Source organism: Pyrus communis, chromosome 7 (genome assembly GCF_963583255.1).
Source record: "Pyrus communis chromosome 7, drPyrComm1.1, whole genome shotgun sequence".
Lineage (NCBI taxonomy): Eukaryota > Viridiplantae > Streptophyta > Magnoliopsida > Rosales > Rosaceae > Pyrus > Pyrus communis.
In genome coordinates this window covers 12,442,599-12,469,978 of record NC_084809.1, presented here as the reverse complement: position 1 = coordinate 12,469,978, position 27,380 = coordinate 12,442,599, and the positions used below count along the sequence as shown (strand labels likewise).

Sequence of the window (27,380 nt, the reverse complement as noted above, 5' to 3'; positions counted from 1 at the left end):
ACCATACCCTTTTATGATATTATAAAAGGTTTACATCTCCTCAATGACAACAACCTTGTCCGCTTCTTCAGGACGCTTCAGTGGGTAGTGCTGTCCAAAGTGAGAAGCAACATTGCTCCCAACATTTCAGTTCTGAGAGCGCTTGAAGTGCCAGAGACCTCAATCTTGTATTGGGTGTCACTTCGTCCTTTTCTAGTATCCCTTGAACCTGACAAGGAAACTGTCAAGAAGGTCACAAGTATGGGTGTCCCCCCTTCCTCTGCCACATTTATGAGAGCGTTGTAAATGTTCACTCGGGTGAATGAATCAGAATGGGTGCAAAAGATGGAACTTTATAGGAAGTGGGGTTGGACTGAAGATGATTTCTTGTTGGCATTTAGAAAGAATCCTCAGATTATGGAATTAGCAGAGAAGAATTTTTCGAGTAAAATGGATTTCCTTGTGAACAAAATGGGTTGGCATCCTGCAGATGTGGCTGGAAGTTCAGTTGCTCTAAATTATAGTTTGGAAAAGTATATCATACCAAGGTGCTTGGTTATTAGAGTTCTCCTGTCGAAAGGCTTGGTATCAAAGGGAGAATTTTCTTTAGGCACCCTTGTCAGGAAACCAAAGTAGTACTTCTTGGATAGGCTTGTAATCAAATATCAAGAGCAAGTACCTGAATTACTTAGCATCTTTGAAGGGAAATTGAGACTTGCGGAACTGGGCTTAGGATTTGAGCAAAAAGAGGATGGTGTGAAACAATTGTAGGAAGAAGCTGCAATGTTGTTTCTTCTTTGATGATTGAAGACTAACTGTAAGTCCTGCTGCCACAAAATGTGAAATCATTCTCTACATTGACATTACAATAGGCATTTCTTTATATCAATGGCTATATGAAGAAATATGTTTCATATCCATATGGATGACTTCACCAAATATCATGTATTGAAGTGTTCTTGTTCTCTGAGAGACATTCTTCTTACAATTGATGGGTCTGTATCCAGTCTGACACTATTATTAGTTTATGTATAATAACACTTTTTTTAATTTTGTTTCTGCTATGATCAACTTAAAATTTAGTTTCCGGAAGCCAGTGGGCTGGCGTCATGTAGACGTGGCCAGACTTCCTAGTGCAACTGGTCTTTGCATTCCAGGAATGAGGTGTATTGTAGTGAACAAATTGGAAGACGAAACTCTGTTAGTCTTTTTCTTAATTTGATGACTAAAAGGATCATAAGAACTACTTATCCATTGAAAGCTCTACTGTAAAATGTGATTTTAAACGGCTACACACACAGATTTGATTGTGTTAATCCCATATGCATAGAAGTATATGCATGAGTCGCTCATGAGATAGAAATATGCTGCCATAGACACATCAGAAAGAACCGCCCTACCCGGTGTTAAGATACATTCTGCTACACTTGAATACTAATAGGGAGAATGACAAGTCATCCAATGCAGTTACTGTTAAATAGTCTGATAAAGCTAAATGTAATTAGTTCTGTTAGTTACTGTAATTAGTTAAGGTAGTTGAGGGTATTCTTGTAACTAGCCTAAGGCAGCTAAGGCTATATATATTCACATCTGTGTAACTGATTAATTCATTCAATACAATTGGAAAACTTACAGAGAAAGTTTTCTGATTCATTCAATACAAGTGGCCATGCTGTTCATGATGGTCTGAGGGCAGTTAAAAATACAGTTGAAGATGTAGCTGTTGCCTTAGTAAGTTTGAATTAGAGATTTGCCCTAAAAAAGTTTCTTTTTCCTTTTGTTGTTTTGAAACGTATGGTCTTCTCCATGTTTTTGTCTTCTGGTGTATATATATCAGATTGTGAGTTGTATATGTTGACGGAGTGCTGGAGCTATTGGGGTTGCAGCCAGACATTATTTAGTAAACAAAGGTAAGAAAACTATTCAAAGGATAACTGAATGTATTTCCCAAATTTCTTTGTTGGAAACACTTTTGACCACCTCTATCTTTCTAAGCCTTTATCTTTCTCATATTGACATACTCAACTTGGTTTTGAAAGCTTTGGCTGACGCTCTTCACCTAAGACACTTGAAGTGCCAGAGACCTCAATCTCGTATTGGGTGTCACATTGTCCTTTTCTAGTATCCCTTGAATCTGACAAGTTTAAGGAAAATATCAAGAAGGTCACAAGTATGGGTGTCCCCCCTTCCTCTGCCACATTTATGAGAGCGTTGTATATGTTTGCTCGGGTGAATGAATCAGAAAGGGTACAAAAGATGGAACTTTATAGGAAGTGGGGTTGGACTGAAGATGATTTCTTGTTGGCATTTAGAAAGAATCCTCAGATTATGGAATTAGCAGAGAAGAATTTTTCAAGTAAAATGGATTTCCTTGTGACCAAAGTGGGGTGGCTGCCTGCAGATGTGGCTGGAAGTCCAATTGTTATAGTTTTTAGTTTGAGGAACTGGATTATACCTAGGTGTTCAGTTATCAGAATTCTCATGTCGAAAGGTTTGATAGTGAAGGGGGAATTTTCTATGGCTACCTTGCTGGGTACCGGAAAGGACTACTTCTTGGACAGGTTTGTAGTCAAATATCAAGAGCAAGTACCTGAATTACCTAGCATCTTTAAAGTGCAAATGGGACTTTCGGAACCGGGTTTAGGATTTGAGCAAAAAGAGGTCGGGGTGAAACAGTTGTAGGGAGACCCACTTCATTTCATGATTGTAAGACTGTAAGTCCTGCTGCCACAAATTGTCAAATCTTGCCCTACTTTGAACATTACAATAGGCATTTCAGTTACTTCTTCTTTCTACCTGGTAAAGAAAAATGTACTTTTCGGGTGGCATATTAGGCAAAATTGGCACTCCTTTATGCTAGTTTTGTTTTGGAATCGCTGGGTCTGTGTCCACTCTAACGCTAATTAGTTTATGCATTGTAGACACATTTTTAATTTTTGTTCCTGCCATGATCAACTTAAATTTTATTTTCTGGTGGAATTGGGTTTTGTATTTTCTATGGATGTATGAAGAACTGGCGTCGTCGTGTAGACGTTGCCAGAATTCCAAGTGCAACTGGTTTTTGGGTTTGAGGAAGGCAGTGTAGTGTGGTGAACAAATTTTAAGATGAAGCTTGTTAATTTTTTTCTCAATTTGATGACTAAGAGGATCAGAAGAACTACTTAGAATAATGACAAAACTCTTACCGAGTACCTGTTATTTATGTTTGTTGCTTCGTTCAGTTGTTGATTCTCTGTATGGTATCGCCTTTCAAAGCTTCCTGGTTTTGGTCTTGCATGAACTTGTATTTTGCTATCATCCTCATCAACTCTATTTTCGAAGTTCTATGTTATGATTTGCAAAAGAATTATCATTCCCTGGTGTTCTGTACTCTATCCTGCTATCCAAATGGATGACTTACCTTAAGGTCAAATTTTGGATGTCTTAACCTGGCTGAAAATGTGAACTTTGCCCACTTGTGCAAGCTCAATGGCGACACGTGCTTCGTTTCATCTTGTTTGTAGTGTTCACGTGTTGGATTTGAAAATTTGCTACACGTGTGGCTTGTGAGAATGTGAGAACAAGATCCTACATCGGTTGGGGGCTAAACCATGCAAGAGCTTATAAAAAGTAGGGCTTTCTATATTGCCAATTTGTTTTATGGTGGAACATCAACTTTCTTCAACAATATTCCAACACTATTGTTTCCTTTTATCATGCAACCATGAAAAGATTAGAAAGTCGAGTAATACTATTCGTACCATGTTTTTATACCACATTTTTATACCGCTTTAGGTGGCATATGATGTGGACAACCACATCATTTGAAAAATTTGCAAAACCCAAGAAAAGGAAGAAGAAAGACTTCACATCAAATGCCACCTAAGATGGTATGAAAATATGGTACAAAAACATAGTATGAATAACATTACTACTCTAGAAAGTCATAGTTGAAACACCAGCCCTTCTCGAAAGAGATGATTGTTTAATTAACTTAGATACACCCCAAGTCTGCGTCAAACACATTCCTCCATTACTACACGTGTCGGATTATTCGGAGGAATAGAAGAGTTCAGAGAAAATGGCCTCCAGTTACAGAAGTTTATAAAGAAGATTTACTTTTCTTCAATAAATAACGAATTAACATTTTGTTCCCACAAATCAGGGGAAATTAGAGAGGTTGGAAAGAAGTTTGTTTGTCATTTTTTTTTTTTAGTAATTGGAATTTTTTTTTTCATTTTCTAAGCCATGTGGCGCCCTAATCAACCAATTTGTGGAGTCCACATGCACAACATAGCTCGTGGAGTTTATTTTCAAGGATCAATGTTTCACAATTTTTCCAATTAAATACCAAATTTAATGAATTTTAATTTTAAGAACATAGGAAATTTGTTGATTCCTTATTGGATTAGGTTCTCGTGTTTTGCGGAATAAGTATGATCAATCTTAGTTAAATCGTCAGACTTTGCCTACTGCTCCGAAATAGTATGATGGTGGCATTGCTACTTCATTTGTGCAACTCCGTTGCGGAAGCTATTTAGTCCATGATCATGCTTCTGAAGTGTTTGTATTCCGATCAGCCTTATTCTAGCCCTAAAAAATTATGGTCCCACAATCGCTCCTAATTATGTATCTAAAAGGACTTGCATCCTCTTAAGGATGGATGGTTATCTAAAGATCATGCTTTCAGAGTAAATCAAAATACGTACTATTTCAAATCTTCTGTGGCTTGGCTATTCAGCCCTGAGAATTCTACAAAGCAATCAAGACATTCAGGATTCAGGCGTGCAGCCTCAATAAATGTGTCATCAATATCGTAATGATGATGATGTCTTAGTTACGTATTCACGTTTTCCCAATTAATTCCAGTCGTCAGATTTGTTGATCTCGTGTTGAGACGATCTTGATTCAATATCGGATGATTCCAGAATATCTTCGGATCTTCTTCTTCGTCTTCTTTACTTCTTCAAAAATTTCCAAGTCTTTTTGCTTAAGAAATTGTTCAAAACTTCTCTTCCATTTCTCGTCTGAAATTCCTTATCCTTTCAATCCTTTCTTTCTTCAATTATTCAATATTCAGAAATTATGTCTGCTTCTTCAAGCATTCTTTCAGCCACAGCTGCTGATTACAACTCTCAATATGGCCCTCCAATGGTTAGGGTTAGTAGTAAAGAAGAAGGAGAAGTCTTCGTACAACGTCACCGAAATCATTTGAACGAATGTAGGGTTCTGTGGGAAGCTAGTCACAACACCCAGGCAGCTTTGCCTAAACCTTCTGATCCCCGACATCCATGTACCAGAATCCATCCTTGATACTTAGATTTAGGCTTAGACTTCCCATTGTCAACTCTTCTAAAGGGAAACTTATTCAACTATGACATGGCTCTCTGCAATTTGGCTCATATATGACAAAAACAATTAGATCGTATAAGATTATACTTGTAGCATTTCTCGCAGTAGAGCGCGGGCGTTTTTGCTAGTAAAAACTATATAGATAAATGAAAATAAAAGCCTATGCAAATCCATCAAAATCTACAAATAAAATCCATACAAATGTACCAAATCCATAGAAATTTATAATAAAAATCCATATAAATATGTTAAAATCCATATAAAATTGTAAGTTTATTAAAATCTGTCACTTAAAAAAAAATTATTAAAATCTTCTGAAACTCAAATTGACTAAACCCCCATTGTTATCGCTATGGTTGAAATTGCCAATTGAATTGTGCCGTGTAAGTAAACCAGATTCATACAAGCTGCTCTTCCATTGAGGCCAAAATTTACTGAAAGTTGGTGGCTCCACACTATTTCCCCGACACCGCTGGTCTATGTTGGCGCACTCTACCCTCACCTGGAATCATAGCAAAACTACTACAAAATGAGTATGAACTCAGCATGTAACTAGACCTGCTTTAGAATTGCAACAAAATACTTGTGTTTTAAAAGGAGAACTAAATAGGTCTATTGCGCCTTGCGGAATCTGAGAACGAACTTTTGTGCCTAATATCAATCCGCCATTCATCTAGTCACCTTGGTAGCAGGAATGGAAACTTATAACATTTTGATTCGAAGCGAAAAACATTTTCGTCTTGTCACCTCGGTGACAGTAATATGGAACACTAACAACATATCATCTAATAAGGAGGAATATAGGAACAAGATGACACCAAGACACAAGTGATTGCTGCCTCAATGACGGAGTGAGTTTAACATGGTAGAACGCTAACAACCTATCATTTATCCTCTAATGTATAAGGGAAGTATATTATGTACCTTAAAAATTTCTTAATTGCACTGATTCCCAGGAAAATTACACCAGCAATCAACCAAGGATTTAATCTTAAACGCTTGTTGGCCTGCTGAAACGTAAAACAACATGTTTGATTAATGGAAAAATTGACCGCTGTAATTCAAATTAAACAAAACATGTACAGGACTGGCAATGCATTAGATCAGCATATTATGCATATTAGTACCACCCAAACCTACACAAAACTATTTCATGTCAGTTTAAATATATTTTTTGTTTTTTTCTTCTTTTTGAAATCATGGTATACAGAGAAGAAGAGAAAATCAAAATCTGTGACCATTAACAGGTGAAATATCATACCTGTTCAGCAACTGCCTTAGAAACAATGATCTCGGCATCTGCCAAGAATTGCCCCCACGAATTTTTACATTCGAAAGGCATGAGCAATGTTTTTGATGATTCAACCTGCACAGAGAGGAGGTGAAAAGTCACAAAAAAGGTACATGGTGCTTACATGAAAATAAGAGACTACCACAACATGAGCGCCTGATCAGAAAGAGAGGCAGAGAAAATTAGGGGAGGCGATGGGTGGAGGGAGAGAGGGAGGCACTTTGCAGCCCAACGGGCACAAAAGAAAGTTCACCTCTTCCCAAGTATTTGAGGCCAGTGGGTCGACTGTGCTGACATTCTCATCTCTGGCAGGAACATTTGTGGAACCAAGCAAGGCACGGGATAAAGTATTCAGAACATTTTTACCATCATCGTCACCATCCAAACGGCTCACAGCCAAAACAGAAAGCACTTCTAAGGCCTGAAAAAATTAGCAGTATACAAGGTTAACAAAGCTTCAAGTCAAATTCAAACTCAAGTTTCAATAGATGTTATAATATAAATCGTGCCGTACTTCAGAACGAGAAGTTTTGGTGATTGCTCTGACATCTTCCCCACCGTTCCAAACACGTAGAATGGAATCGGAATCGTGGCTAAAATGTCTTGAAAAACTGGAGGCAATTTAAATCATCAGAGATTCAGAGTCATGGTTAAATAAGCTGCAAATCTTCAGGCAATTTAAATCTCAATCGCATACGGTAAAATCTGAAGCAATGTTATAGCATGATCAAACAAGTGTAAGAATTTCTTACCTGTCCATCATATGGATCAGAACCCTTCCAGCCTCTTCTCTTGCTTTAGCTTCAACCACACGTCTTGCATGTTCCTCTAGACTTGCATGTATTTCGCCTTTGGTTTGATCATCCATATCAAAACCAGGAAATGCAGTACAGCTCCCAGAAAGAACTGATTCAATTTCTTGTGAGAGAATTTTTCTTAACGTGGGCCATGTCTCATTGTTAGGTCTTTCTAGAAGGGCTTTCACCGGTCCTGACAACGACTGCTCCAACTTCCCCTGCATTTTTGTTACATCATCAACCAGGTTCCCGGGACAATTTAGTCACCATGGATAAACATGTAGAGATTGACAACCATTTTAGAAAAGATCCACAAACTACTTGGAATGTGTCACAATATAATCAATCAGACTGCTTAAAGAAATTAACTTGTGACAGTGGCTCGATTTTTTCTTCATCCTACCCCTTTTATTTTCTTCTGGGAGTTGACTTCTGGCTTGGAGGTTTATGAATACCAGTCACTCCAACTATTTCAGAAGAGTCAAAAGAAAGAAGAAAAAAAAAAAATACTATTATACCTTACAATGTGCAGTAAGTTCGGATATCTTGAGAGCATAAACTGAAGCAACATGGGCTTTCATGCCACGTTCAAGTTCATCCGTAACTGTAGAGGTGTCCCAATTTGCTTGTTTGATAGCAGCATCTGCATAAATAATGTGTCAAATCTCAGAGTCCTTTACAACACAAGTTAAACACAAATCACACCAGTTGAAAAGGTCTATTAATTATTTCTTCGCCTATAATTGACTGATCAGCAGCTGTGCTTAAGATGTGTCCGAGTGTAGAAGGAATGGTACTCTCAAAACATACCTGCGCAGCCTTCTTGAAATTGAGCCATAAAAGACTCGGTACACCTACAAACTGCAACAGAAAATCCCTCCTGCCTGTCCAAGGCCGTATTAAATGCTTCCTTGAATTCATGCAGTGTAGAAGAGCTTATATTCTCCACCAAATTATGGAATGCAGGTTGAACAAGCTAACAGAACAGTGAAAACAATCAACATGAGAAGAAAAATGTCTGATTGAATGGATGATTAAAACTGGAAACTCTTTCTTTCCAGAGAAAAAAAGATCGGTAATTTCAAGTAAAAACAGTTCAGCTACTTTGATGCACTGGGAATGCCTGATCAACTGACATGCATGGAAGATTCAGGGAAGAGTAATAACAGAAATTTTATCAACCACAATCAGAGGAGTAACAAACTGCATTGTTATATAATAGCCATGTATATCACAAGGAAGGAGGGGGAAGGGGGAACACACAGTTCGCACAAGAATGGTATCGAGATTAATTACTTGCAGCAATTTTTCTTCAAGCAGCTTGCGCTTCCCAGATCTGACACCTTCATCATAATATGTAGTCTCTCCATCATACCTAGAATTATAAAATAAAAATAAAAATAAATATAGACAAGCATCCAGCAAAACAAAATAAAACTTGGAGAGACAGCAAATATCTTAGAGGCCGTTTGATAATCATTAGTTTTGGCGGTACTGAATATGGTGGAAATATTATGAAAGGTAAGAAGTCAAAATTATATCCTGCAGCCTAAAACCGGATAACCTAAATGAAAGGTGCATACTCTGAGATGTAGGTATCAAGGAGTGAACTGAGCACATCCCCAAAGTCAGGATAAGGAGCAGATTGAACAGCCTCTTTCAACTTACTCCACTCCTGTGATAATGCTAAAGCAATTCAAGGCCATCCCACTGCATTTGAAAAACATGGAGGATGTGGAAAATATATGAAAAGCGGGTACCTTATTTTGTGCAAAAGCATCATGATTCTCATCGGCAATCGCTTCACAACGTACAGCTGCCACCATGACCTGCAAAGGAAGAGTTATGGATGTTGCTAGCTGGCTTATTTTTAATTTACATTCATGCATCATATTCAAAGTTCTACCTTGTGGGCAGGAAGATCAAGATCTTTGTTTTGTTTGATCTTTTCCCATATCTTCTGTGAACTGAGAGAAAATCCAGAAGCAGGAACAACTGCCAGTCGATCTCCAACTAGTCCCCCAAGTTCATTAGGAGAAAATCTCTGCCTCAAGCAAGCAACCTTAATTGACAAACATATACAGAAAATTTAGAAATAAAAACCAAAATGGGACAATCGATTTCTTTAGGCAGGAAAAAAAACTAGAATGGAAAGGAAGAACAAAGAGGAGATGGGCATGAACAATATGAGAAAATAATTTGTAAGGTACTCGCCAAACTGTGTTTGAAAATACACATGCAAACAATTGAGAGAAACCCTGACACTCTTGCATAGTTATTTTCTCTTTTCCTTCTACGGAAGATCCTCTTATAGTCCTTCCCAGAGATTGTGCTAACCCTATATGCATGTTCTTTTACATGGTGTTCATAAATGCACAAAAACCACAAGCGCGTACCTCCTTTTTAAATTCGACTTCTTTTTCTTCATAACTTGGAAGCGCAACAACCTCAACCTATTCAATCACACATGACACATTTTCATTGCAATTGATTGATAGTTTTGACAACAAAAGCACCATTAAACTCTTATCTGTAAATATATAAGCATGAGATCTTACATTAAAACATTCACTTAGTGGAGTCTTCTTGTGGGCTTTAGGCTCAGGAAGAGAGTCCCACATCTGCATTAAAGGAGAGAGGGGCTGAAAATACCAATAATTAAACTAAGGCAATGTCAAATAAAGCACACACAAATTAATCACTTACCTTCTGAATGTCGTCTTTAAGAACACGTTCTAAATAATCCACTGGTGTCTACAAACAAAGAAGGGTAACTATACTATCAAAAGCTCAACCTAGAGTGGAATGGCCTTATACCAAGAAAGGGAACGATGCAACAGACTCTCAAAAAATGAATAACAAATACCAAAAGAGTAGAACCAATTACCTTTGTCTTGTCACGAATGACAAACATCAGAGTTGTCTTGCGTGGACTAAACAATCGCATCATCACGTATACATGAGCAAATTGAAGCACAAAGTTAGGTGCTGAAACTCATAGTGATGATCAATTGCAGTAGGTAATTACTAGGTAGAAAATACCTCGAACACGGTTCTTATGAGAGGCTTATTTGCAGCTTGCTCACGACCAATATCATGGCACCACCTATACAAAAATTGCTTGAGAAGATTGATCACAGGGACTGAAGAAATATAAATTCCAAAAAGTCGGTAAAGAGGAGGAGGGGCGAATCTCACATGTTTATGAGCACTACATCTGAAACAACAAGAGCGAAAAGGGCACTCTGCCTCTCGAATGCTGTATCATCCTGAAAATACAAGACCAAATAATAAACGGCAAGCGATTATATACTACTGCATTCTCCACGCCTGCTTAACACTGAGAACAGGTTTCACAATTCTGTATCCTATACTAAATACTAAATGCCAATTGAGCAAATGGCAGCCATGTAAAGTAGTCCTAAACTAAATAACTAAATGCCAAGCGCATATATAGTTCAATTAAGCGCTTTAAAAAAAAAAAAAAAAAACTTGGGAACGGGAAAATTTGCATGATAAGGTATAAAATTGAATTATAGTATCATAAAATTTCACAAATAGGTGGATGATAACAACAAAGGGGATATAAAAAACACCTAGGATTTCATTCTTTTTGGCGTCATGCGATCACCATTTCGTTTTCACATTTTGAAAACTGAAAACCAAACACTAAAAGCTACTTATTTAACTTTTTCAATATTTGGCAAACTATAAACTGAAATGATTATCAAATAGATCTCTCGATATATACTTAGAAAATTACAGCAATGAACTCATGACAATAAATTCAAGTATGATCATAAAATTGAAGTTGGATGAAAACCAAGGGTATGCAAACTCCAAGGGATTTAGGATTTAGGTACACTAGTGATTAGTGATGAAGAAATAGATCACAAAAAGTCATATGAATATGCACCATATAAGCATTTACAAAAGTTATGTGAGAGGGATTTGCGAATGACTACTTAGAATGAGTCATTTTCAAATTTCTACATACATTTGCAATGCTCATTTTGTGCATTTTCTTATTCCTCTTATTCAACCTTTTGTGATCTTTGTCTAAATGCCTTGGAAATAAAATCCCTCACCCAAACACCCTTAAATAGGGTCTCGAAGTTACCTCTCTCCGTTCTCTCCCATCTGTACCCTCTATGTCGATTACAAGAGTGAAACGCCCAGTGCTGAGACCTTTTGCAATCCAAACACCCTTTGTTGTTTGAGACCTAGAAAAAAAAAAAAAAAAAAAACTTTACCACCTCACGATATGTACAACTAATTAATGTTAGTGATCATTGTCAAAGTTCTCTCGTGCTGAAACTTGCCTTCCAACACGATGGTCCATCTCTTTGAAATTGGTGTCGAATAAATGGTTTAGCAGTGTGCTCTTTCCTGGCCAGATCATAATATTAAAAGAAAACAAACAAACATAATCAGAGATGTAAAACATTCCGATATCATATGCCATCTCACTATTGTAACAAGGGAAAAATTTATATATGCAAAATCTCTCTGGAAAAAAGTTTAAATCAAACTCTGCAGGACGAGGAAAATTCAACAAGAAATCCTTACAATGGTAAAGTGGAGAGCTGAATATATATCAACAGCAGATGACAAAAGAAAAAGTATTCCATTGGAATTTATCTGATATTCATATCCATGCCTTTCTATACTTATGACCTCTTATGAACTAAGGGAGAACTCAAAGAAAAGAATGAAAATATTGTGGCCAATTCAGGTAGAAGATGGATTACTAATTAACAGGAACATTTTTTTCGCACCATCCTCAAATGATGGTGATACTCACCACCCTATTTATCATTGCTGGATGAGCTTAATTTCGAGATCTATGTTGTGGATACACATAAATTTCAAAATTTAAGGGTGGTAAGCAAAAATGCACTCCTAATTAAGGACGTGTTTGCTAACCATTTCAATTTTCAAGGCGTTTTGACATAGGTGTCTCACTTTTTTTTATTTTTTTTTAAACCAACGATATTATTTACACTAATGGGAGGGGGTGGGCTAACAATAATGTGTTTCAAATTTGCTTTTGACGAGAATTGAACCTAAGACCTCTCACTTACAGGTGTCTCACTTTTGAATTTTTTAAATCAAACATTTATAACTTTTAGATTTTTGACGAAACATTCTTCTACAAATTATTAATAAAAAAAATTACAATTTTTCATTTTAGTTTACCAATTAATCACAAATTAATATTACAAAACTCCTAGATTAATCTAGTAGATATGTCTTTTCTTTTAACAATTCATTTCAATTTTTCAAAAGAAGCTTTTTATTTCTCACCTAAAATTCACTTAAAATTCTAAAAATACAGCAAACATACCACTAACATATAATTATGAGATATGTATATGCATGCACATAGATATTTAAATATAATGTACCAATTAGTTGGGACATTATTGGGACGTTATGTATCCTAATTCGGCTACATATTAGTATTTTGGTATATTAGAAAAGATTAATTGTGGTACGTTATGTAATTCTTTATTTGATACGTACGAAGCTAGTGGTAAGTTCTATTATCCTAATTTTGGTATGCACAAAGTCAATGGTATATAAACATAAAATAGAATATTTATTCATATTATTGGAATAAGCACTTATATTTTACAAAAAAAAAAAAAAAAAAAAAAAAAGAAGAAGAAAAAAAAATTCTGGTAGTTCTCGTTTATGCGATTGCAATGAATCAGGGACTCTAGATCCCAGTTTTAATAATAGAGAGCTCTTCTATTTTTCTTTAGAATCTATACAAAACGTTGAGTTTGGAAAATAAAAAAAAAATGACATGGATAAAGGCAAAAGCACATTAATCAAAATTCCAAAAAAATGTCATTCAAATTTGAAAATCCACAAATGTTTAATCAATAGAATGTATAATTAAGCGTTTGAATCTAATTTGCTGTTTCAGTTTTTAGGTTTAATTTTTTTTTGAAACAAAAAACTTGTTCGGTAACTAAGTATTCAGATTTTAGTTTTTTATATTTTTCTAAAAAACAAACATAAAATTTGTTTGGTTACTATTTCAGTTCTCAATTTTCAAAAAGAAGGAAAATTGAAAACCAATTTGAAAACTTCAACAGAGTAGCTTTCAGTTTTCGGTCTTTGTCTTCTTGAAAACTGGAAATTAAAACAAAAATAATAAACTAAACAACAAAACCTCAAAGTGGGAGGATAGAAGGGATAGTTTCCTTGATATATATCCAATTCCTTCAAAATAAAAAGTCATTCATTCCATTCCAATAGAATTCTATAGACAGGTTAATAATGGCAACAGCAGATAATTCAAAGACATTCACCTGTCTATAATGGCACCTTTTGAGTGTAACTACAAATTTGATAATCTAAGAATTGAAATAGAGAATCCATACCACTACTTTGAGGGCCGATAATGGCGACAGCAGTATAAGAAGTTCCATGCTGGGCAAAATTACTTGACCTGACAAAACTTGCAACTCCAGCTTCATTGAAACTTCCGTCACCATCAACAATCTGTGTAGAGTAGCAGCAGCTACCACCGCTCGCGTTCGGCCTCGCCGCATCATAAGATACTAATGAAATGATTTAGCCAAGACATATGAGGATTATTAGGAGAAAGAAACAACATGAGCCACACAAATAGTCAACTTCTAATCAGACACCAAACCAAAACCTTTTTTTTTTTTTTCAAACAAAAAAACTAGTTTTAAAGGACTATTAGTCCCTTTTTTTTCTTTTTTCTTTTTTTGTCTTAATTTATTCGTCCAAGTATGACCCACAACAGACACGGTGGACTCTTCTGCATTCGGATCCTTCACAGACCCATTTTGGTAAACCCGAATACAGGGCTGTCTTGGGCGGGTAAGCTACGTGATCCGTACCCAAGAATTTCTCAAACTCCGTCACCGTCACCGCACCGTGGGCGGGTAAGCTACACAGACCCATTGTGGATATCACTGGCTGATTTCCATCTTCCCATCTGCAATTTCGTTGTCAAACTCTCTGTAGTCTGTAGCGGAGTTCACCGGCCTGTTTCGGGATTTCGATCGCCAAGTTCTTACCTTGTCAAACTCGGCGTCCCAGATATTATCGGCCCGTTATCGGCGAGCTTCCATCGCCAAGTTTCGTCGTCGTAGATATCAAAGGCCCGTTTCCGGCGAGCTTCCATCGCCAAGTTCTTCGTGGCAGATACGACCGGCCCGTTTCCAGCGAGCTTCCATCGCCAAATTTTGTCGTGGCGGATACCACCGGCCCGTTTCCAGCGAGCTTCCGTCGCCAAATTTTGTCGGGGCAAATACCACCGGCCTGTTTCCAGCGAGAGCTTCCATCGCCAAATTTTGTCGGGGCAAATACCACCGCCCCGTTTCCAGCGAGCTTCCATCGCCAAATTTTGTCGTGACGGATACCACCGGCCCGTTTAGAGCGAGAGCTTCCATCGCCAAATTTTGTCGGGGGCACATACCACCGGCCCGTTTCCAGCGAGAGCTTCCATCGCCAAATTTTGTCGTGGCAAATACTACCGGCCCGTTTCCAGCGAGCTTCCATCGCCAAATTTTGTCGGGGAAAATACCATTGGCCCGTTTCCAGCCAGCTTCCATCGCCAAATTTTGTTGGGGCAAATACCACCGGCCCGTTTCCAGCGAGCTTCCACCACCAAATTTCGTCGTGGCGGATACCATCGTTTCCAGCGAGCTTCCAGCCAAATTTTGTCGTGGGAAATACGTACCACAGGCCCGTTTCGGGAGAGACTCCGTCGCCAAGTTTCGTAGTCGAACTCCCCATCGCCGTGTTCTCCCCGTCGCGGACGTCCATGGCCAAGTTCGACGGGTCGCCGAACTCGCCACCCAACTCGCCCAGTAACGGAATGCCCATGCACATGATATATGAGAGAAAACTAATTTCTTACAAAGAAATAAGTGAACGCCCAATGCATGATGTATGATGGTAATACATAGCTTCTACTAATCTACATATATCTATACAAATATAGCGTGGAATCAAGTTAAGACTTACCATCTCCAATGTTTTCATCAGCATCTTTATGAAACTTCTCACTTTCCGGCGGAATACTAGCAGATCCCATGGCGGCGAACTAAAGAGTACGTACCTCAAACAATCGCTCCTTGTCAGATGCAAAGTGTTGAGAAAAATGAGAAAAAAGAAGTAGAAATGTGCCCCAAAACGATTGCTCGACGAGAACTGCGATGAAAAGAAGAATTAGAAACGTACCTCAAAGTCGCTCCTGAAGATGCAAAGTGTGTTAAGAAAAAGAAGTAGAATTCACAAACTGTCCCGCATAGTGTGTCAACAAAAAGACAAACTGTCTGCTAAGTGTGTTATGAAAAAGAAGTAGATTTCGTGCCATTGCTCCTTCTCGTATGCAAAAATATTTGTCACGAGTTAATTAAAAACATGTGGTGAACATTAGTGTTTCGGTCACAATAAAAAATTTCTCAATAGGAATATATTTTTGGGTAAAGTACAAAAACTATCTCAACTATTGGGGTCACGACTGTTTCATACCTCATATTTTAAAATTGACAATGTCATACCGTATCTTACGAATTTATGACAATGTCATACCTCCATCAATTTTTCTGTTAAGTGCTGACGTGGCTTGATTCGTGACCTACTTTCTATTAAAAAATTATTAAAAACTAAAAAACAATTATTTAATATTTTTTAAATATTAAAATAATAATAATAAAAAGCAGAAAAAAAGAAAAGAAAAAAAAACCCTCATTTCGTCCCTCCCCTCCCCCTCGTCCCTCCTCTCTCATCTCCCCATCTTCATCTTCTTCCCCCACCTGCAAATCCCAACAAAAAAAAAAAAATCCAATTTGTCTTCCCCCACACCCACACTCAATTTCCCCACACTCTTCTCCCTCCTGCAACCCAGAAAAAAAAAAAAAAAAAAAAAAAAAAAAAAACCTAGATCCCGTCGGCGGGAAGACAGGTGCGCAGAGAAGGTGTAGGATGGGTGCGGAAGAGGATGTGGAGAATGGATGAAAGTGGTGGATTTGGGGTTTGATGGGTTTTCAAATTTTTTTTTTTATTTTTACCTTCTTTTTTTCCTCTTCTTCTTCCTCCTTCTTCCGCAGGGGAGTTGATGGTTTAAAAAAAAAAAAAAAAAAAAAAATTTCCTTCCCCCTTTTTTTCCTCTTCTTCTTCTTCTTCCTCCTTCTCCTTCTCCTTCTCATTCTTCTTCTTCCGCAGGGGGTGTTGATGGGTTTTCAATTTTTTTTTATTTTTTCTTCCTCTTTTTCTTCCTCCTCCTTTTCTTCCTCTTCCTCTTCTTCCTCCTTCTCCTTCTCCCTTCTTCTTCTTCCGCCCCGACAGGGGGGGAATTTTTTTTTTTCCTCTTCTTCTTCTTCCTCCTCCTCCTCCTCCTCCTCCTTCTCCTTCTTGTACTTCTGCAGGGGGTTGTTGGGTTTTCAAATTTTTTTTATTTTTTTGGGTTTGCAGGTGGAGGGAAGAAAATGAAGATGGGGAGAAGAGAGAGGAGGGACAAACTGATGGTTTTTTTTTTCTCTACTTTTTATTATTATTTTAATATTTAAAAAATATTAAATAATTTTTTTTAGTTTTTAATGATTTTTTAATAGAAAGTATGTCCCGAATCAAGCCACGTCAACACTTAACAGAAAAACTAACAGAAAAATTGACAGAGGTATGACATTGTCACAAATTTGTAAGATACGGTATGATATTGTCAATTTTAAAAGATGAGGTATGAAACTGTCGTGACCCCAATAGTTGAGGTAGTTTTTTGTACTTTACCCTATATTTTTACAATATTTTGTGTTTGTTGATTAATGTTTGTGTTATGTTGTACATGTATCCATTGTAGTGATAATAATTTTGAGAGCATGGCTAGCTGGCTAAGATGTTGTTTTAATGTTTGTGTTATGACGTAGGATTATTATAGATAAAACACACGTACACATAGTAGTGATTATAACATTTAATAAAGAGAGTTTTAACGAAAATCCTACGATATTATTCACTTTAATGAAAAAACCACATTTTTACACTAAAAAGTCAAACTTGGTATTATTCACTTTACCCTTTATTTTGTTCTTATCGTTAAAACTCAAAGTTTTCAAACCATTTTCATTAGTTTTCTTTTCAATAAATACATGTTTGTGTTATGATCTCTTTCTATGCATGTGAAATAATTTAAGGTTTGGACTTTTAAGGTTGTATTGTTTTTAAGTTGGAGGGTATTAAAATCTATTGAAGTCTGATTTTGATCATATTTGAAAGTTTTATATTTGAAATGTTTATAAAATTGACAGGATTCTCAACTTTACTAAAGTTGCATCTTTTTAAGAAATCATTGACACATCGGAGGAGTTTGATGACTCAATAAATCTTTTGGTTGGAAGTGGTTCTTTACTACAGTAAGAAAAATGAGTTAAGTATTGGATGATAGTGTGAGTTTGAATTTCGTAGATGTCTAATTTAATATTTTATCTAACAAAATCTATTGTTTGACAAAAAAAAAAAAACTTAAATTTACTGTTAATTGGTTTTAGTTTTCGTCACCGACCTTGTGATTGTGAAGGGTGTTATCTGCTTTAGTTTGAAAAAGACGTAGTGTATTTAGGGAATGCTCAGGATTATTTGTGATTGTGAAGGGTCTCATCTGTTTGTATGGATAAGTAGTATTTGAATCATTCAATAGTTGTTAAAATATTTATTTTTTTAATTTCAATTCTTTCTTGGTTAATTTATATAAGTTTTAAAGATTTTATTAGACATTTATATGGTTATGCATGTGTTCTTTGCAAGGATTGCAAAAAATCACTTAATGGTCTGGAAAATTGCTTGTGGTTCTATTCGGTAGGCTGTGAAAATCTCATCCTTTTGTTCTTGGTTCTCTGCACACTGGAAAATTGCTTGTGATTCTATTCGGTAGGCTGTGAAAATCTCATCCTTTTTTCCTTGTGATTCTATTCAGTAGGCTGTGAAAATCTCATCCTTTTGTTCTTGGTTCTCTGCACTAGCTTGTTTAATTGAAAAAAAAAAAAAATCAGTTTTGCAAAGGCAGAAATAAGAATGCCATTCTTCACTATAAATATTTTTAGTGGTGAAAAATCAGTGGCACGTCAGCTATATAGTATGTATATTTCAAAATATATGTATCAACTTTGATGCCAAAAAGTCAAAACCCAAGCTTTTATTACTTCGTTTTAATTGATTAAATGGGCCATCGTTGAACATGAGTGCGGGCCAGAGTACCGGTGCGCGTGCAATCATTATTGCGTAGACTAAATGTTGGTCGAAGAAGTTCATATGGCTGAGAATGAAAGATATATCTGAAAACATTAATTTAATCCTTAAAACTTAAGTTTCTTTATATAAAATTTAATATAATATTTTTATCTGAATAAAATTCAGTGATTAGGCTTTACATGACAAATTCATTAATTAGATTTGTCTTCGTACATTTTGTTTTTGTTTTTTTTTTGTTTTTTTGATCGGATGACTAGAACACCCGTAATTACAATTTTAACTTTAATTGCTCATATTTGAATGGAAGGATTAACGATTCTAAAAAATGCATTAATGTTTAGATTTATTACGTAGTATCAAATTAGAGATTGATGCTTATGTCAAAAATAAAAATAAAAGAAACATTAATGCTATACTTTTCTTAAGACTCGTTTTACTTACCAAATGAAAATGGCACTACAAAAATATTTTATATAAACATATGTATTATCATAAAATTTGCTCAGTTTATGTAATAAGACATGCAAAATATCTAAAGAAATGCTATTTGATTCAAGATTCACTTATATTTTAAATCACAATATAGGTAAAATATGTGCACATATGTATTAGTAATAAAATATGTCATCCGTAAAATAAAGGAATGTAATTTGATTAAAAATAATGTATCCACTACGCTTCGTTTATTGAATTTTAATTTATCTTTTCTTTCTTTTTCTTTTTTTTTTCTTTTTTTCAACAAAATGACGTATCTACAATATAATTTTTACAAATATAATGTATTTACTACTTTTTGTTTATGAATTTTAATTTACATATTGTGTTGAAACCACTTAAATTCTTGTGTTGTTTATGCGTTTACATTTGGAGATCACCACCTACGCCACGGAAAGCAGCAAAATCCATTTGTGAATCTCTTCTCTCCCGTGAGAACTTGTGAAAGAAACAATCCAGAAAATATGTTCAAGCTCAGCCAATAATATCACAACCAAAATCACCATCATTTCCTCCTCCTTTAAAGAAAGATTTTCCAGAAAACAGAAATTCGTCATACCTGTTTAGCAGACCAAAACACCATCTTATGTAGCTCAAATCGAAAATCCATCTTCATGAGGGTTGTTCATTAACTCGTGAACTAAACATATCCAAATTTGAGGTCCATCGGAGCAGTATAACTTCAGAAAATCGGGTATGATCAGTGACTGTTCATCACTTATCCGTCAACCATTCAGGTCTGTTGTGAGCTTCGAAACTCCATTTTCCCTCTCTCAGATCGATATACTTTCCTCATAGAAGTTGTTCCCCATTGTCTCTTCCATAACATATCAAAAACCCAGAACGAACCAACGGTTAATTCTTTCCAGATATTTGAAACGCTATTACAGCCTTGAAATCCGCAGGAAATCCGACTGTCATGTTTGGAGCTTCAAACCTCCAACTTCCTGCGCTTAAACAGAAATAGTTCCTTCTTGAAAGTTGTGCATCTTCCCAGTACCTATAACATATCCAAATTTCAGAAAGATCTAACCGTGAGATCGTTCCATATGTTTGAAAGACCAACCCAGCCTCCATTTCCCCAGAAAACTGGACAGCCATGTTATGAGTTCCAAAACCCCATCTTCCGTGGCTCAGATCGAGATGGTTCCTTCACAAAAATTGTTCATCTGATCGATAACTACAAGATATCCAAATATCAGCTCCATTGGAGAAGAGAAGGGGTTGAAGAAATTAGATGGAAGAAGGGAAACGGAAGAGGAAGTAAGAGAAAGAAGATAAAAGAATATTGTTTTGTGTAAGTTGGGCAGCTGCAAAGGAGAGAAAGAAAGAGAGTTATGAGTGTTGTGTTTTGTGTTTTGTGGTTTGTGGTTTGGCATAAGAAAAAGAATTAATAAGGGAGAAAGGAAACGGATGAGAAAGAAGAAGAGAAAGAAGAAGAGAGAAAAGATGTGAAGTGGAAAGACTGGGAAGCAAATAAAAGAAAATGAGAATAGTTTTGTTTGGCTTAAAGATCATGTAAAAGAAGAGTTTTAATAGGGAAAGAATGATTGAAAACCCAAATAAAATATGGATCTGGGTTGTCTGCCTTCCCGCCCCCATACCCTTTCTATCATTTTTCTATTTCTATGGTCACGGTTAAGTCATATCAACATTTTATATTTCCATTTATTCTTATTTTATTATTTCTATAAAGAAAAATCAATATAAAATATTGACTTAACTTAAATGTGACCACAAAATATAGAAAGGGATGAAAATAGTATGGGATGGAGAGGGCAAATAATCCAGGTCCATAGAATATAAAGAGTTTTAACGAAAAGTCCACGGTACTGTTTATTTTAAAGAAAAACTACATTTTTACACTAAAAAGTCAATATTGGTACTATTTACTTTACCCTTTATTTTGTCTTTACTATTAAAACTCAAAGTTTTCAAATCTTTTCATTAGTTTTCTTTATAATGGGTTGCAGAGTAAATGATGACCGTATAACGAATTACATGTCAGATTAAGGAGACAACATAAATGTAAGTTTTACTCTCTACCTTTATTTAAGTAATTCCAATTGAGGTGATGGCGGCGGATTATCACCCTTTATTTTTTATTTTTTATTTTTTTTGTATATTGATATTTTGGGATGAACTTTCTTATGATGGATAACCGGTCGAGTATTAGCTGTGTAAGCGAAAGCGATGCTTGGCCCTCCTAATCATATACCACCCAATGTGTTACTTACATGATTGCTTTAACGTGAATGATGTTGAATTAAAGTACTTCTCACGAGTGCTATATATTTGAGTAATATTATCCATGACAATGATTTTACTATGGGGAATTATGGAGCCAAGATTATGCTATCATTCTGTGCATAAATTGAAAGTATGATTGTGTATAGGACATATATTTGGGAAGTTTGGGGAGTAAGCATGGCCCAAGTCCCTGCAGATAGTGTACAATACTTTTTAGGTTTTGAGAGATCAAACCTTTAAGTATGTATTTGGGAAGTTTTGGAAGTTAGAACACCATTATACTTATTAGGTTTTGAAAAGTCGAAACCGTCAAGTATACTTGTTAGAGTCATATGGACTCTAACGTGTTGTTGTTTAACATGTTCGGTATATATGTACTTGTATTGTGTTAAAGGATTTGTGAGAAAATACATGTTCAGTATACATGTACCTGTATTGTGTTACAGGATTTGTGAGAAAATACATGTTCAACATACATGTACTTGCATTGTGTTACCAGAATTATGAAGACATACATGTTTGGTAAATATGTACTTGTATTATGTTACAGAGGTTATTATGAGGAGGATTTATAAAGAATACATGTTCGATACACATGCACCTGTATTATGGCACGGGACTTATGAGAAAGATTGTTGGACCATGAGTGGCTATAAAACAAACTGGTGGTGGCTTTGGACTCCAGTGGAGTTACAAGAAGTATTTATATATTATGCCATCGTGAAAATAATCCATGCACCTGTATTGTATTGTGCTACACGATTTGCGAGGTATGATTAAGAGATTTTATATTAAATATTAGGGTAAAGTACAAAAAACTATTTCAACTATTGGCGTCACGACACTTTCATACCTCATCTTTTAAAATTGACAATGTCATACCTCATCTTTAGAATTTGGTCCAATGTCATACCTCCGTTAGCTTGTCTGTGAATTGGTCAATTAAATGCTGACATGGCTTGATCCGGGACTCAGTTCCTCGCCTAGATGGATTCCACGTGGCACCACACCCAATGTTTTCCTGCCAAATGGCATGCAGCTAGATTCCTAATACACGTGGCCTTTTCACAAGACGACACGTGGATATTCCATTAAAATTAAAATTTTATTTAAATTAAAATTTTAAAAATTTTAAAAAGTAAGGGAATGTTGTAAATGTGCCTATCGAATTGGTTTCCCTCCCCCTGAAACCCAAATCATGTCGATCTAATTCCCCATTCCCAATTCCAGAAAATCAAGAACCCTAACCCTAGTTCTTGCGGCTCCAAATCTCGATCAATCAGATCAAAAATTCAGCGAAAAACCCAAATCATCTTGTCGACTCGCTTCCTTGACTTTGTTGGTGTTGGAAGGGGCTTTCATTTGGGTTTCATTGGCTTCGAAGGAAAATCGAAGGATTCGCCATGGGGTTGTACGTGCGCGATGATCCCTACGAAACGATGCCTACCTATTGTAAGTTTTTTGTGCTTTTGATGATTCCAAATGTATAATGGACTTATTTTTTGTTTATTCTTGTTTGAAAATGTGGGTTCATGCTTTGTGAATTCAAAATGGTACCTGAGGTGTTGGAATGGGTTGAATGTGGGTTTTGTTTATTCTTTTAGCATTGTTTATTCTTGTTTGAAAATATGGATTTATACTTTGTTAATTCGAAATGGTTCCTTAGGTGTTGGAATGAGTTGAATGTGAGTTTTGTTTATTCTTGTAGCATTGTTTATTCTTGTTTGAAAAGGTGGTTTATGCTTTCTTAATTCGAAATGGTTACTAAGTTGTTGGATAATGGGTTGGTTGCTTTGTTGCTTTGTTTATTGTTGTGAAGATAAGGTCGTTGGATAGTGGGTTTGTTGCTTTGTTTATCCTTGTGAAGATAAGGTGGTTTGTTGCTTGGTTTGTTGTTGTTGAGAAATGGTTAATGTGCTTTGGTTGTTTGCATAGAGTTATGGTTTGTTGCAATTGCATATATTTGCATATAGAATGTTGTGCATTGGTTTTTGTTGTTGGCTTTTAAAATGCAATTAGTTGCATATAGAATGTCGTGTGTTAGTTGCATATATAATGGTTTGTTAGGTTAAAATGCAATTGCTTATATTTGTTGTTGGCTTTTAATTAGGGTTTGTTTTTGTGAATTTCAGTTTTTCCAGAACTATTCTCTATTGAATTGCATCATGGTGGGGAGATAAGTTATGACATGTATGTTAGGGGAAAGTTGACATATATAGATAACTATGATCAAGACCTCATGTCACTGTTGGTGATAGATGATATGGTGGAGGCAGTTAGATACATTGAGTGGTTCATGAACTATTATTTCAAGATTTCCAACATGGACCTTTCTAATGGTTTAAAGCAGATTCAAAGTGATTCCGATATTCAATCAATGTGCAATTTTGTTCCAAAAGATAAAGTGATTGAGATGTACATTGAAGAATTGACGATAGAAGAAGCCATAACCCAAGAGTTTCTAAAGTCCATGGAAATGACAAGTCCAAGTAAAGTGGTTATTGAGGAGATAAGTAGTTCAGAGGAGGATGTTGGGCCAACATCACTTAGACCAATAAGATATAAGGGCTTGCTAGCTATTGAAGGTCTAGAAGTGGATGATCGTTGCACATCTCAAGTAGTGCAAACATGTTTGACTGAGGTATGAGAGATAAATGCTGAAGAAGGGAATGGTCAGAAAGAGAAAAATTGTGAAGGGCCAGAGAAGAGTAAGGTGAAATCTATAGCTGAGGTTGGAGAAGAGGATACTGAGGGGGATGCAAGAGAGGGGGATACTGAAGTATTCTTTGATGTACCTATTAGTTTGGAGGGGAATGTTGAAGAAGAGAATGAAGAAGCTACTGAAGAAGATGATAGTGACTTTGAAGAGAGTGAATATGGGAGTGATGCTGATAACCCAGTGTTTTCCAAGTTTGATGAAAGAGATTCTGAGCAAAGCAGTGCAAGGCAATCTAAGCAAAGTCGGGAAAGAGAAGAAGAGCAAAGGGAAGAAGAATTTGATACTGCAAATGTGGTTGATGATCCAGACTATAACTCTGATACTCTTGAGAGTGTACACTCTTCGAATAATGAATGAGGCAAAACACATGAGCGATTTCCAGAGTTCTATGAGAAAACAGACATGAAGAATCCCACTCTTACACTCGGGCTTGTTTTCATGATCCAATTCAAGTGAACTGTCATCATGTACTCCCTAGTGAATGGATATGGAGAAATCGATTTTCCTAGGAATGAGAAATTGAAAGTCATAGCAAAGTATGCAAAAGGGTGCCCTTGGAAGTGTTGTGGTGGAAAAATGTATGGTTTGAACATCGGAGGCTTGGAAAGGTACTCTTTAAGATTAGTGAAAGCTTCATCGCATTCGTTTGTCCAAATGAGGCCTTTGCTCTTCTTTCTTCCGTAAAAAATGGTTTGCATTTGTCGTGGATCTTCAAAGGAATTTGTTGAGGGCTACCGCTCGTCTGGTCCAGCTTTGTATTTCCTTCATAGTTCGAGATGACTTCATTTCTATGATGGCTTTGATCTAATTTGGGTTGGTTTTAATTCCTTTCTTAATCACCATGTGTCTCGGGAATTTGCCTGATGCTAAAGCGAAGGTGCATTTTTTCAAATTTAGCTTCATGTTATAATTTCGGAGTAGGTCAAATGATTATTGGATATGTGTTATAAGGTCCTTTTTTTCCTTACTCTTGACAACCATATCATCTATGTAACTTCCATTGTGTCTCCAATTTTTTCTCCAAAGATTCGATTGACAAGTCATTGGTACATTGCCTTAGCATTTTTCAGTCTGAATGGCATGACTTGGTAACAGTAGGTACCTCAATTGATGACAAATGACGTTGCTTCCATGTCTGGTCCGTACATCTTTATTTGGTTATACCCGAAATAGGCATCCATAAAGCTTAGGAGTTCGTGTCCAACCATTGAATCTACCAGTGAGTCGATTCGTAGAAGAGGATATGGATCTTTGGGGCAAGCCTTGTTTGGGTCTAGAAAGTCTACGCATACTCTCCACTTGCCGTTCTTCTTTTGGATTAACAAGACGTTCACCAACCAATCGGGGTGGTGCACTTCGATGATGAATTGGGCATCTTTGAGTTTGTCTATTTCTGCCTCTATGATCTTGTTGCGTTCTGTCTCATGGTTCTGTTTATGTTGGATAATGGGTCTGGCAATTGGATCCAGGTGGAGACGGTGACAAATCACGTAGGGATCAATTCCAGGCATATCATTTGCTGACCATGAGAATACATCTTTGTTTGCTCACATTTGGTAAATAGTTCTTTTTCTCGATTGGTTAGCTTTGAGCCGATTTGAGCTTTCCGCTCTGGCATGTTGGGGTCAAGGCTGATGTAAACAACGTCTTCATCCGCCTTATATTCTGGGGTGATGTCGTCAAGGGGATTATGATCTAAGTCAAATTCTTTTTAACTTGTCTGTAGACACTTTGGTTGTGATTCCTATGTTGATTTGTCCATGCACATGCTAGAATTGCATTCTCCTTTTCATATCATGTTCATAGTTTCGATGGCACAACAGTGTGCCGCCAACTGATCTCCTTTTATTTCTTTTACTCCATCGAATGTTAGGTAGCACAATAATTAGTGATAACTAGAAGGACCGACTTTCATCTTGCATAACTAGTTTCGACCAAGGATGGCATTTGATGTTGGTTATTTATTTTATTTTCTTAAAGATTCAAAACTTTATTTATTATTATTTTAAATAATAAATATGAAGAGTCATATCAATTAGAGAAGTCATGTCTTTTACCAAAGTTTATATAGAGTTTTATAAATGGGGAACTCCTCAAAAGTTAATAAAATATTAAAATGTCTTCCTTCTCTCCCTACTACAGTACTTATATATAATCCTTATTATCTTCCTGCTCATCTTGATCATCAATGAGCAATTGATAACTAATTAGCACCCTGTCTACCGTAATCATGCTTATGGATTAGACACTTTGTGAGATTCAAGGGTTGTATCTTGGAGTTGTAGATAGCCGTTATAATCGGCACGTAAATGAATCTTGTGGGGGATTTTTTTATTTTTTATTTTTTATTTTTATAATTTTTTTGTTTCATCTTAGAGATTACACATGTGAAATTATTGAGATTTATAGCATGAGACAAAATGGAGAACATGTTAAATTTCTATGCAGGTACGTGTAGTTACTTTACGGTTGATGTTCATATTTATATATACGGCTGTGAGTTTTATCGTGAGATTGAATCTGTTGTCAATTATAAAATAGTTATGTGTGTATACTATTCTATACTTAATGTTGAAGCATACCATGGAAATATAGATTACTGTTTGATGCTCTCTTGGTTATCTAACAATATTTCCTAATTCTTTTATGTCATTGCTCACTAGAACAAACAAATAATATTGAATTTTCTTTAATGTGCATATAATTACTCTTACTTTTGATATCTTATATATAATGAAATTAATTTGAGATTCTCATGAAATGAATTTTCTGATATGCACTGTAATGTGGGGGCATGTTTCATTGCTCGTACCCATGTTTATTCTAGTGAAGCTATGAATGATTATGCACCTTAAACAATTTATACGTGAAATTATGATTAAAATGTTTTTTAGCTTGCAATTGGTTATAACATGCAGGTTTAAGAGCATTGTCGAGCAAATATATGACCAGAAAACTTATATATGCCTTGTGAAGACAATATTAATTAATAAAATGACTTGTTAGTCATTTATTTGCATGCCTTGGGGAGGCTAAATGCAAAATTGTCGAGGGGAATATGTTTAAGCCCATAAGGGAGTCACCTAGGGAAAAATCCCAACTTTTGTGATTGGAGATTCCATGAAAGAAGTTTAATGTGGTAGAAACAATCCATATTGCGTGATTCATAATAGCACTCATTATATTGACGATATCCATGAAATATTCTTATGCTCATCTTATGGCATTAATGCTATGTTATGTGACGTTAGGAAGGGTATTAATCCTGAATGAGTTT

At 36.0% G+C, this 27,380-nt stretch overlaps 2 protein-coding genes across 2 annotated transcripts; one reads left to right on the top strand and one right to left on the bottom strand.

Annotated features, from left to right (window-relative positions):
* The first annotated feature begins 324 nt into the window (after positions 1–324).
* LOC137740576 (uncharacterized) lies at positions 325–2,661 on the top strand. The gene is made up of 3 exons (XM_068480416.1): positions 325–564; positions 1,615–1,714; positions 2,102–2,661. The coding sequence occupies exons 1-3, from the start codon at positions 325–327 to the stop codon at positions 2,659–2,661; spliced, it is 900 nt and encodes a 299-aa protein (XP_068336517.1).
* Positions 2,662–5,577: 2,916 nt separating this feature from the next.
* Positions 5,578–14,782, bottom strand: LOC137740575 (protein ROOT HAIR DEFECTIVE 3-like). The gene is made up of 23 exons (XM_068480414.1): positions 14,463–14,782; positions 14,283–14,380; positions 13,794–13,973; positions 11,721–11,787; positions 11,519–11,621; positions 10,597–10,667; positions 10,441–10,504; positions 10,286–10,351; positions 10,105–10,152; positions 9,957–10,019; positions 9,795–9,851; positions 9,305–9,460; positions 9,159–9,227; positions 8,982–9,073; positions 8,695–8,773; positions 8,209–8,374; positions 7,917–8,041; positions 7,354–7,616; positions 7,116–7,212; positions 6,855–7,022; positions 6,572–6,676; positions 6,235–6,320; positions 5,578–5,812 (listed from the first exon to the last, which is right to left on the bottom strand). Exons 1-23 carry the CDS (start codon positions 14,780–14,782, stop codon positions 5,809–5,811), a joined length of 2,547 nt encoding a protein of 848 aa, XP_068336515.1. The 3' UTR covers positions 5,578–5,808.
* Positions 14,783–27,380: the final 12,598 nt, after the last annotated feature.

Bases quoted from the DNA above. Each gene is read 5' to 3' on its own strand.
- LOC137740575 (XM_068480414.1), bottom strand. From the start codon at position 14,782: ATGGAAGCTCGCTGGAAACGGGGCGGTGGTATTTGCCCCGACAAAATT. The intron at 14,381-14,462 runs GTAAGAACTTGG...ACGAAATTGCAG, and splicing joins GGGACGCCGAGTTTGACAAG to ATGGGAAGATGGAAATCAGC. The intron at 10,352-10,440 runs GTATTTTCTACC...GCTCATGTATAC, and splicing joins TCATAAGAACCGTGTTCGAG to GTGATGATGCGATTGTTTAG.
- LOC137740576 (XM_068480416.1), top strand. From the start codon at position 325: ATGGAACTTTATAGGAAGTGGGGTTGGACTGAAGATGATTTCTTGTTG. The intron at 565-1,614 runs GTATCAAAGGGA...GAAAACTTACAG, and splicing joins TTCTCCTGTCGAAAGGCTTG to AGAAAGTTTTCTGATTCATT. The intron at 1,715-2,101 runs GTTTGAATTAGA...GTCCTTTTCTAG, and splicing joins TGTAGCTGTTGCCTTAGTAA to TATCCCTTGAATCTGACAAG.